The sequence below is a fragment of the Pygocentrus nattereri genome, chromosome 4 (genome assembly GCF_015220715.1).
Source record: "Pygocentrus nattereri isolate fPygNat1 chromosome 4, fPygNat1.pri, whole genome shotgun sequence".
Classification (NCBI taxonomy): Eukaryota; Metazoa; Chordata; class Actinopteri; order Characiformes; family Serrasalmidae; genus Pygocentrus; species Pygocentrus nattereri.
This window is the reverse complement of record NC_051214.1, coordinates 36936744-36948996: the sequence shown is the minus strand read 5'-3', so window position 1 is coordinate 36948996 and position 12253 is coordinate 36936744. Positions and strand designations below refer to the sequence as shown.

Below are 12253 nucleotides of genomic sequence, written 5' to 3'. Positions count from 1 at the left end.
TATATGATGTAGCTTTTTAAGGCAGTAAACTCCTCAGGTGACAAGTTCTCCACCACTGAACAATTAAGGCTTCAAGAGTCTGTAGAATGGCATCTTTTCACATCTGGTCACTCTGAAGGACTTTGTTTTCATCTTCATTGTGCAATTATACAAATTTTGAAAAATCAGTGGTTTTCCATTAAACAACTGATATTGAGCAAGGCTGTCTGGTACAGTGTGTGTGGCACAGGTATAGTGCACAGTGTAATCGGCAACAAATCTCATGTAAAATATCTTTACGTTTAATATCTGCACAGCTGAGCAGTGAACCCCACCAAAAAACACTAACAATATATAAGAATGCCAGTAGTTGCTAAAAGATTATCTTAAAGGAAATCATCTCCTGGTCACAGACCACTTAAAGAAGCTTGTCATTTACTACTCTGGACTAGTTTTTGTGTTCACGGTTATTTTTAGTTTCACAGAGGACTGTAGTGCATGTGTTGAGGCCTTGAGTCCAGCACAGTTTGGTGATTTCCCTGTTCAAACACACCTGGTTCAACTCAAGTTAATAACCAGGTTTAGCAGATGTGTTGGAGTAGGGAAGTCACCAAACTGTGATGGACCTACAATGGCTTGAGTGGGTCAAATTTTAGTCCTGGGGCAATAGAAAGAAGTCTGCATCATTTTATAAATGTACATTGTGTTTTAAGCTGTATGCCCAGGATAATACATAGACAACAGGCCAGTTTTGTTACCTACATCGTATTTATTTTTATATAAAAAGTGCAATTTTACATTACTTTTATAAAATTATTTTATAGCATTACAAATGTCACATTCCAGCAGAAAGGAAAAAAAAAAACATTGATTCACTGTACAGCACTCAAAGCACAAGATGAACTGTTTTAAAAGCTGTTCATCCATGCCATCCATTTAGTTTAGGTTTCTTAGGACTGGCCATGTAGACACCTTGCACATTTCAGTGCTTTCCCTGCTTGAACACAACTGAGTTGGCTCATCGGCCCAACACCCTTCAGGAGGTTAACTGGGTGCACTAGAGCAGGGAAAAGACTAAAATGTGCAGGTCAGTGAGGGAGCCCAGGCGAAGCTGTCCTCCCTGAAGGCCACAGCTCTGGGCAGCTCACCGAGTCCCTGCTGTAACACTCAGGGTTCTGCTCCTGAAGGGCTGCACTATTACAAGTGCTCTCTCCACACCAAGGCGGTAATCACATACTCTACACTTTAATAAAGAGGGAAAAAAGGCAAAGAAAAAAATTAAGTTGATTTCTTCATTTTGCTTCATCTCAGTAAGTCCTGTAACAAAATCTTCCTTTGGAAGAAAGACGTATACAGCCTGTAGATAAATATAAAGATAGATTAAAAAACAACAAAAAAAAAAATCACACAGAACATTTTTTTTCTCTCCGTTTGAGGGAAATCCATGTCATTCAAGACGAAGTCCAGGCAAAGGACACAGAGGAATAACAAAAAAGGTCCTGTTTTTGCTCCATGACCGAAACACCTGCACACAGAGAGAGAGAGAGAGAGAGACAGAGAGAGGCGTGTTTAGTTAAGTCAGAAGGAGCAGAAGGACAGGGATCCGGACAGACTGGCGCCAGACAGGAAGCCGCCGTGCTCAAGTTCTTTTTTTTTTTCAGACTTTTAACCCAGCAGCAAACACCGGTCACTGTGGAGAACGAGCTGATAACAGTCCGAGCGGCTGTGTGCCTCTTGTCTAAACCTACTTCTTCAATTACTAAACAATTCTCTATATGCTAGACACTAAACACTGAAAAATAATTTAGGATTTACGCTCAGAAATATCCAAACTATCAAAGCTCCCAGTATGCTATACCTTTGTACTACTGCTGTATGTGAGGAACTCTAACAGGGTGTCTTACCAGTTCAGGCTCAGCGAGGGATAGTCATGTGGTCATCTGAGGTAATTTCTCTTGGACAGTTACTGGACTGCAAACACAACAACAACAACAACAACAACAAAAAAACAACTGTGTTATTTGTTTCTTTCTTTCCTTCCCTTATCAAAAGCTTCAGTGCTACTACAGGCATCTCTGTAGGATTCCTGTAGGCCACTTGCCAGTGTTTACCATGTTGTACTACACTAATATTTAAGGCGATCTTACTTTGAGACCGTACCAGAAGAATTTTATATGGAAAAAAAAGTATTATAAATGATCACAGTCTATAATCACTAGTCTATAATACTTTCTTTTCATTAGTGTTACTAGTTATTTTGTGCACTTTGCCACACACTGAATAACACAGTGCTGAATGATTCTTACAGTGTTTATTTAAATCAAGCTGAAAATGGTGTTGAACTTAGCCGGACTTAAAGCAGTTTTATGCTAATTCAACACTGTAAGAGTCAACATTCAACAATGTCAGTCAAGTAAGGCAGTTAGAGAATCAGTTCAACACATGCATCAGTTTAACACTGTATGGGCCAATTTAACACATTCAATTTGGTAAGAATCAATTCAACACTGTAGGAATTTTATCCCGCATGTCAATACAGTAGTGTACATTTCACTGTATGTTCCATTTTATACTGTAAGAGTCAAGTGTACAACAAGTTTAACACTGTAAGTCAATTCAACGTTAAGAATTTATCCTGTAAATCGATTCAACGCTGAGTGAACTCAACACTATAGAAGTCAGTTCAACACTGTAAGAATCAATTCAACAACGCAAGAATCGACTCAGTACCGTAAGTCTAACGAGCATCATACAGTCAACTGAACCCTGTGAGAGTCAAGTAACTTAAACACTACGAGTCAATTCAACATTGTAGGTGTTCATTCAACACCGAGTGGTGACTGTCTTGTGTTCGGCTCACGAACATAACTCAGTACAGTTGACAGCGTCGTGTGTATGTAAAGGTGCTCTGGTCTGCCGGAGAGAGTTCAGCAGAAGTGAGCTGTGCGCGGTGTTTACCTGAGAGTAGCTCGTGTCGTTGACGGCGTGGAGAGAAATCACTGCTCTCTCTGGAGCTACACAGTCCTGCTCCTTCTCCTGTGTATCGGCGGAGGCCGAGCTGGAGTCCAGCGCGGTCTGGAGGTCCAGGATGTAATCGATGACATGCTGCAGGATCTCCATCTTGCTGACGCTCCGGTTCTGCGGCAGGCTGGGCACCAGCTCCTTCAGCCGGCTGTAGCAGTCGTTCATATTGCACAGCAGACCGAGCGGCTCCTCCGCGCCGCCTTTGCTCCTCCAGATGCCCAGATCTCGCTCCAGTGTGTGGGACGGGGTCCGCCTCAGCGGCAGCAACGGACTGATCGCCTTCATCGTGGTCGGACAGCAGAAAATTTCTGCCCTGTTAGAGACTGAAATCAGGAACGCGGCAAACAGAAAAGCGCCCTCACAGTTCAGCCTGATGACACCTCGCACGAGCGCGTGTTGTCTATTCGCGTCTCTCACAGCGAGTGCGCTGTGAGCTTTATTATACAGTACAGTGCATGAAGCGGATTGGCCAATGCCGCCACGTCAATCAGCGACTCGGAGCAGCAGGATTGGTCCGTGATTGGTCCGCCCACTCGGTCTGCATTCTAGCCTCGTGGTGGTGATGGAGCGAGTCTAAGAAGATCGAACAGATACTGAAGGCACTTTACACTTCCACAGGATTCAGACTGTGAGAGGGAAAATGAGTTGCATGTATATGTGTTTAGGATTTATGTAATTATATATTTTCTCATGTATTTCTGAAATAATCAGTACTGTGCAAAACAACACCTTAATGCCAATTAATCCCAATCATATTCAGTGATGTTGAGGTCTGGACTCTGGGGTGGCCAGTCCATTGTTCTGACAACACCTGCAGCTTCTTTTTTTGATTTCCAAAATGTCTTTTTTAATTTATGGAGATTATTTTGGTCTATTTCCTTTCCCCAGTAAGGGCTTCTTGGCAGCTACACGTCCTTTCAGACCTGTAGCATTGAGGTGTCTTCTCTCTGTGGAGGGATGGACAGAAACACCTGTGGATTTTTCCAGATCTGAAGCAGTAGTGGAGCTTGATGTTCTCCTACCTCTATGTACAGTTTTGGAGGTCTACCATGCCTTACATAGTCCTGGTGTGGGTATAAATAAAATCTAACAACTCTGTCATTTCTGTAAGATGCCAAACTGTTTAAAAACTTGTTCACAGGTGTGATGTCCTAGTTTGATTTGTATTCCACTGACCTCTCACACTTCTGTGTCTTCCCACCACGTACGCCAATAGCTACTGATTAAGCCTGATTCAGATGTATTAGAGCAAAGAAATGCTAAAATTGGCAGTGCAGGTGGACTGGAAAAACTGACATATTTTACAGCAGTGTCAGCAGAGTCACAGTTCTACTCTAAACAGTGTGCCAAAGTGGGACTCCAGACAGAACAATGTGTCCCAAATGGTTACCAAAAGTACCTAGATGCTGCACATTTGATCAGAAGCAGAATTGCACAAACACTGGGCAATATTCAGTCCAATAATTGCAGTGCTACAGAGGGTCATTGGTCAACTTTGAGAAGATGGCAGATGTTCTTAATAACAGAGCTTGCAGTGTATGTCCAAAAAAGCATTCAATTACACACTTACAACTTTTATAAGCTACATAGAAAAGCATTGCCAGTGGATTGTGATGCTCTGGAGCAGCACAAGCCAAAAATCACCATGATCCAGAACTAATCATCCAACATCAGTACCTGACCACTAATGCTCCTGTGGCTAAATGCAATCAAATCCTCACAGCAGTGTTCCAACATCTAGAGTAAAGCCTTGTCTGAAGCTTAAAGACTGCTACTGCAGAAAAGAGGGGACAAAATCTTTATTTATATCCTTGATTTCAGAAGTTTGGATTTATAGTATGACTGCAGTATATTGCTACTGTCAGAACAAAACCTTGTATCTCCAAAATGATAACTTTACAGGAGAAGGAAAAAGCATGCATTACTTTCAATATAAGCCAATGGAACCAAACTTTTTTCCAAGTCATTTTTGTCTGTGTATTTTGGTCCATCCTTCACGAAATTTACACACAATGTAAAGGAATAAGTGCATTTTAAAATTATGTCAAAAACTGAAAATCAACAAAAATGGAGATATGAGGTTTTGTGCCGACAGCAGCAATGTATTAAACTTAATAAAATACATAAATAAAGGGTTCTTTATTACAGAAAATGGCTCTATATAGAACCATTAACACTTACAGAACCCTTTACATGATTACAGGGTCTTGAAATGTTTCTTCAGATTTGTGGAGAATGTGCTGTAAATGGATCCATGTAGCACCTTTTGTTCTGAAAAGGGTTGTTCTACTGTTAAGATGTCAGTTTACATCAATGGAAGAACCCTTTTTGGTGCTATATAGAACCCATTTCAAAAAGGTGCTATACAGAACCATCTACAGCACATTCTCCATCAATCTGAAGAACCCCTATTGGTACTACATAGAACCCATTTCAAAAGGGTGCTATACAGAACCATTGACAGCACATTCTCCATCAATCTGAAGAACGCCTATTACTACTATATAGAACCCATTTCAAAAAGGTGCTATACAGAACCATCTACAGCACATTCTCCATCAATCTGAAGAACGCCTATTGGTACTATATAGAACCCTTTTCAAAAAGGTGCTATACAGAACCATCTACAGCACATTCTCCATCAATCTGAAGAACCCCTATTGGTACTATATAGAACCCTTTTCAAAAAGGTGCTATACAGAACCATCTACACCACATTCTCCATCAATCTGAAGAAGCCCTATTACTACTATATAGAACCCTTTTCAAAAAGGTGCTATGTTGAACCATTTATAGGGCATTCTTCATCAATCTGAAGAACCCTTTTGGTGCTATATAGAACTCTTTTCAAAAAGGTGCTATACAGAACCATTTACAGCACATTCCCCATCATTCTGATGAACCTTTTCATGATGTAAAGACCCCTTTACTCATGCAAAGGGTTGTGTGAGTATTCATGGTTCTATATAGAACCATTTTCTTTACTAAAGAACCCTTAAAGAACCATCTTTTTAAGTGTGCAGTGCTCAGGCTAAACACTGGATTTCATGTTTTATTTAGGACACTAAATGCAACTGGAAGAAGAAGCAAAACCAGTGCACCAAACTCTATGAGGTGTTGATTTGCGTGAACTTGGCACTGCTCTTTCATGACATCCATTCCCGGGCTTACTTCCTTTCTTTTGTTGTACTGTTTTTTCATATTCAGACAATAAAGTTAAAAAAGCAAAATACTCAGAGAACTCAGCAGAGATATGACATGGAGGCTGCTGGGAAAAGTTTAACGTAAGAGTTTCAGGTTCTTGTCCAAAGGACACATAGAATAGTGTCTGTTGTCATAATACATAGTGTTGGTGAGTGAGTGTTTTTTGACCTTTTCTTTCCCGAGATGTTGGAAAACAAAAGGAAAACGTCTAACTTTACGCGACTGAATGGCATCCTCTGGACCATCACACGAAACTCAAGAGTCTCTCCATCTCTCTCTCTGCCCTTTATTGTTGTACGCAGGCCAGGCGGGGTAGGGTTTCAGTATAATGCTCTTTTCTCAGCTGTTCCAGGGAACTGTAAAGAGAACATGGTTTCTCAATATTATAGTCCATTATAAACCATTGCCACACAGATGGGTTTGCCAGGTACCTCAAGATAAAATCCACCTCAATCCACCTCTTTTCATTTCCCCAAATGTTCACAATTTCTCCCTTGATCTTTCCGTGTGATTGAAATGGGGACAAAGCAGGACAGACAAGAAGACACTGCCAATCGAGAGGCAGACAAATACTTCCAGGAAACTGTTATTCTTGTGGTCTGAAAAGTTGCTTTTGAGTTGGCTTTTGGCAAATTTGCAACATGTATTTACATAATCTCAAATTTAATCTAAGATGTAATCTTAAATGCATGGATGTATAAAAATGATTTAATTTTCCAAATAACTATACATGATATCTGCTGTCAACATTATGCCACCAAACTGTCTGAAATGACGTGTCTGAGTGATTTTTCAGTAGACATAAACATGACCATTTGATTCTCTGTTATAAATTACTTGTGGTGGCAATAATATAAACAAGCAGCATGATTTAAGCTTCAGCTTCTCCCATATGTTAGAAATTAGAGGAAAAAAAAAAAACAACTCCCACTCACAACAATCCTCACATGAACTTCAAGTACAAATCTATGTGTGCAGGAGTGCTTCATCCACAGTAACTGTACATTCGTTTTTAAATACATTTACACATTAACATCTGGTTGGGCTTGACTCCCTTACTGTCCACACGTTCACTTAATCAGCCAGCACTGAGCGCTGGCTGACCTTTTAGTCCTGCCACAATACCTTTGGCTGTATTCTTGTCACTCATTTGTGTAATCATAACTGTCAGACAACTGCCGCTGTTGATTTGTTGAATGGTTTTGTTGAATGGTTAACTTAAATTGATCTAAGAAACTATTAAAATATTTAACGGTATCAGATATTTGTTTTAAAATAAAATTTATTTGATTTTAACTAAAAATGCAGAAAAAACGTTTGTATAGTTCAATCTTAGCATATACACTGCTCAAAAAAATAAAGGGAACACTCAAATAACACATCCTAGATCTGAATGAATGAAATTTATTAACCAATGGAGGCCTGGATTTGGAGTCACACACAAAATTAAAGTGGAAAAACACACTACAGGCTGATCCAACTTTGATGTAATGTCCTTAAAACAAAATATAATCAAAATGAGGCTCAGTATTGTGTGTGGCCTCCACGTGCCTGTATGACCTCCCTACAACGCCTGGGCATGCTCCTGATGAGATGGCGGATGGTCTCCTGAGGGATCTCCTCCCAGACCTGGACTAAAGCATCCGCCAACTCCTGGACAGTCTGTGGTGCAATGTGGTGTTGGTGGATGGAGCGAGACATGATGTCCCAGATGTGCTCAATCGCATTCAGGTCTGGGGAACAGGTGGGCCAGTCCATAGCTTCAATGCCTTCATCTTGCAGGAACTGCTGACACACTCCAGCCACATGAGGTCTAGCATTGTCCTGCATTAGGAGGAACCCAGGGCCAACCGCACCAGCATATGGTCTCACAAGGGGTCTGAGGATCTCATCTCGGTACCTAATGACAGTCAGGCTACCTCTGGCGAGCACATGGAGGGCTGTGCAGCCCTCCAAAGAAATGCCACCCCACACCATTACTGACCCACTGCCAAACCGGTCATGCTGAAGGATGTTGCAGGCAGCAGATCGATCTCCAGTCTCCAGACTCTGTAACGTCTGTCACATGTGCTCAGTGTGAACCTGCTTCCATCTGTGAAGAGCACAGGGCGCCAGTGGCGAATTTGCCAATCCTGGTGTTCTCTGGCAAATGCCAAGCGTCCTGCACGGTGTTGGGCTGTGAGCACAACCCCCATCTGTGGACGTCGGGCCCTCATACCATCCTCATGGAGTCGGTTTCTAACCGTTTGTGCAGACACATGCACATTTGTGGCCTGCTGGAGGTCATTTTGCAAGGCTCTGGCAGTGCTCCTCCTGTTCCTCCTTGCACAAAGGCGGAGGTAGCAGTCCTGCTGCTGGGTTGTTGCCCTCCTACGGCCTCCTCCACGTCTCCTGGTGTACTGGCCTGTCTCCTGGTAGCGCCTCCAGCCTCTGGACACACCGCTGACAGACACAGCAAACCTTCTTGCCACAGCTCGCATTGATATGCCATCCTGGATGAGCTGCACTACCTGAGCCACTTGTGTGGGTTGTAGAGTCCGTCTCATGCTACCACGAGTGTGAAAGCACCACCAACATTCAAAAGTGACCAAAACATCAGCCAGAAAGCAGAAAGGTACTGAGAAGTGGTCTGTGGTCCCCACCTGCAGAACCACTCCTTTATTGAGTGTGTCTTACTAATTGCCAATAATTTCCACCTGTTGTCTCTTCCATTTGCACAACAGCTGTGAAATTGATTGTCACTCAGTGTTGCTTCCTAAGTGGCCAGTTTGATTTCACAGAAGTTTGATTTACTTGGAGTTATATTGTGTTGTTTAAGTGTTCCCGTTATTTTTTTGAGCAGTGTGTATATATATATATATATATATATATATATATATATATATATATATATACATATATATATATATAAGGCTGGCTCTGGAAAATATCTAACATCTTGGTGTTTGCACTAATGTTTTTAAATCTTTTAATTTAATTTTAGGCTTTATATTTACTTAAGCTTGCACTGTGTATGTTTTGGGGATTTGGAGTCCTCTCTGGTAAAAACATGTAGTTGCATGCAATGCAACATGCGGAACAACGTTCAAAGGTGACTCATTCGAATTTCCATGTTTTCTGAGGATGTGAGTAAAGTATCTGCTACTATCATCATATCTTCATCAGTATAGTGTTGCTTTTGCACTTGAGGCATAAACATTGAACCAGAGCTTCTTTTTTTAAATCTGTGAATGTGACATCAATACGTAAAGATGTTTGATGTGGTCCAAAAAGCTCCTGCAAAATCCAATCCTAAATCCTGACTTTTAAATCACTATTTCAAGTTTTACAGGGCACCTCACAGCATATTTTAGCATGTTTTTTCCTGCTCAGTAGTGCCACTTAAATAAAAAAAAAATCTTACATAGTGCAGCTTTAAAATTACTCATGAGTTTCTCTCATTACTGTAAAGGCACAGGGCACCTCAGTGGAAAATATATGACCTCCAGTAGACTACATCTTCATCGGAAACTAGAAAACTGGCCTGACAAAGATGAACATTTTTAATTCTTTAATATTATATTAACACTAGATTTCACTATAGATAATGTTTGTTTCAAGTTATTGTATTGTATTGTTATTGTAAGTTATTGAAAAGGCAATTTTCCTTATGTGTCTATGTAGTATTTTGTTATATTTAAAATGCTTTGAATAATAAACAGATCCTAAGTAAAGTCTACTAAGAAAAGACAGTGGGATTAATATTAACATCTTACCTAGACTGATCAAAACAGTTCAAATGTTATATAACATATGCTTTGAGAAATTAAAACTGTATTTGAGTAAAACTGGGATGTGCAGCTTAATTGAACAATACAGATTGACTCTGACCAAAGGGCAGCTCTAAAATAGACCTACATTTCCTACAAGTTAATCTGTCCTTCTCATTTTGCTCTCTGTAGATCAGAGGCCTGTTCAATAAAATTCAGTCTGCTGGTGGACGGTCCAAAACGAGTTTGTAACCAACTTAAAGTAAATATGAATCAGAAATCACAAAGTATTTATTTGTTCTATATCCTGACATATTTAGGAGTGAAACGTTGTCAGGCAGGGTCTCTGAGCTAGTGGAGCATTTTACTTGATAATATGTAGATACGTAATGTTATGATGTGCTTGATATGACCAGACACACAATCTAACAATGTAAAAAGGTCAATCACGATTGCTCAGCAGCTGTTTTACCTCATTCATATATGCCGTTCTGAGTATATTATATAAAGCCATGTGCAAAGTCTCTGGTCAAATGACGTTATCTTGATTTTCTAAGTTATGTTACATTTTATATATTATGTTTATTTTTTCCAAATATGTTGTCCTCAGGGAATAAACAGAAATACTGTGTCAAAGTGTGCAGACCTGTGTTCTCTTACAAGGATCAGAACTTTTTTCACTTAGAAAAATCAGCAAAACTTGTCAATTGACCAAGAATATTCAAATTTTCACAAATGACAGTAGAGATGTCTGGACCTACAAAAAGCAACTGAACCCCCACAAACCCTCATCAGAGCTGCCCTCATTCAATGGTAAATTTTGCACGTCCACTTGTAGAGGCTTTCTGAGAGTATTCTTAGGTCCAGTTGGCAGCTGGCGACCGTGACCATAACACATCTGTAACTCCAGTAAATCAAATCCCACTGACACTGCTGGCCTCGTTCGTTTGTTCGTTCACTCGCTCACTTGCTTGCTTGCAGTGTGAGAGATGCCTCAGGCATGACTTCACAGGACAGGTGCGGTTAGCCGCTCTGCCTCATAGCAGTGCTGAAACATCAAAGGCTGGAAGCGGAGAGATTTGGCCAGTGCGTCTGACCCGGCTCCAGACCCCAGCCTGGCTGCTGTGTGCTCAGAGCACACTGAGGAGGAGAGCAGCACAGTCTGCTCGCAGAACGCTGTGTGGAAATAGAAGAGGTCACACCAGACTGTCAGTAAAGAGCAGAGGAGAAAGACATACTGATGACCACCTTCAGCTCCGCAGACACCCACAGTGGACACACATGTACACACACACACAGGTGTTTCCTGGAGCACAATGCTGGTTTCACCCTTGCCATGATGGCACTGACCACAAACAAACGGTGACAGGCTCACACTCATAACCCCAATTCCACAAGGACAACTGCAAATGTGCTTTGAATAGTGTGGAATGAGGGGCAGACAATGTAGCAAGCATATAATACCACAGTGCTTAGGGACATTTTCACAATACATAATATATACATTCTTTAAAAATGATGGTTCTTTAAGGGATCTATAAGGAATCTAAGGGAAAAAAAAAGATTTTATGTAGAACCTTTCTAAAAATGGGTTCTGCTATTCTTACGATGTCAAGCTTGTAACAACAGAAAAACCGTTTTAGGTGTGATTAGAACCATTTTCTAAAAGGTTCTATATATAACCATATACAACACATTCTCCGTCAATCTGAAGAACCATTTCACCAAGCAAAGAACCATTTAACCCCTTACATGGCCATGTTTATGGTAAAGCATGCTAAAGAAGTCAACAGACACAATTGTTAGCATGATGAAAGCATAATGGAATTTCCATTAATGGAAATTCAAGCATTACGCTTGTGGTAGAAACATGATGAGCAGTTGATACTGATTCTTTCATTTAAGGGCTGTTCATTTAAGAATTAAACACTGCTATTATTATATTGGATGAGAGGCTTCAGGATGACGGGACAGTGTTAGTCTGTAGCTTTGCATAGTACACAACAGTTGAATCAATTTGACAAACATTTTTTCACAACTGTGTAGCACCAGTTGTTAAGTTACTAAAAGTAGAGTTCAGTGACTCAAATAAGAAAATAAGAGTTGATAAGAGTCAACTGATAGTTAGAATTATTAACAGCATATGTGAGTCACTGTGTTATCACACCAGTCACAAATTTACATCTCCTGTGAGCATGATCTAGATGTGGAAGTACAATATTATCAAAAAATCAATAACAGGCTTTTTAAAGAATAAACGAATTGTTGAAATGAATTTGGTTGCATTTCTGTTGGTC

At 40.5% G+C, this 12253-nt stretch overlaps 1 protein-coding gene across 1 annotated transcript; it reads right to left on the bottom strand.

Moving 5' to 3' along the window:
- Positions 1-618: 618 nt before the first annotated feature.
- id2b (inhibitor of DNA binding 2b) lies at positions 619-3438 on the bottom strand. The gene is made up of 3 exons (XM_017682366.2): positions 2938-3438; positions 1884-1950; positions 619-1504 (listed from the first exon to the last, which is right to left on the bottom strand). The coding sequence occupies exons 1-2, from the start codon at positions 3286-3288 to the stop codon at positions 1894-1896; spliced, it is 408 nt and encodes a 135-aa protein (XP_017537855.1). The 5' UTR covers positions 3289-3438; the 3' UTR covers positions 619-1504; positions 1884-1893.
- Positions 3439-12253: the final 8815 nt, after the last annotated feature.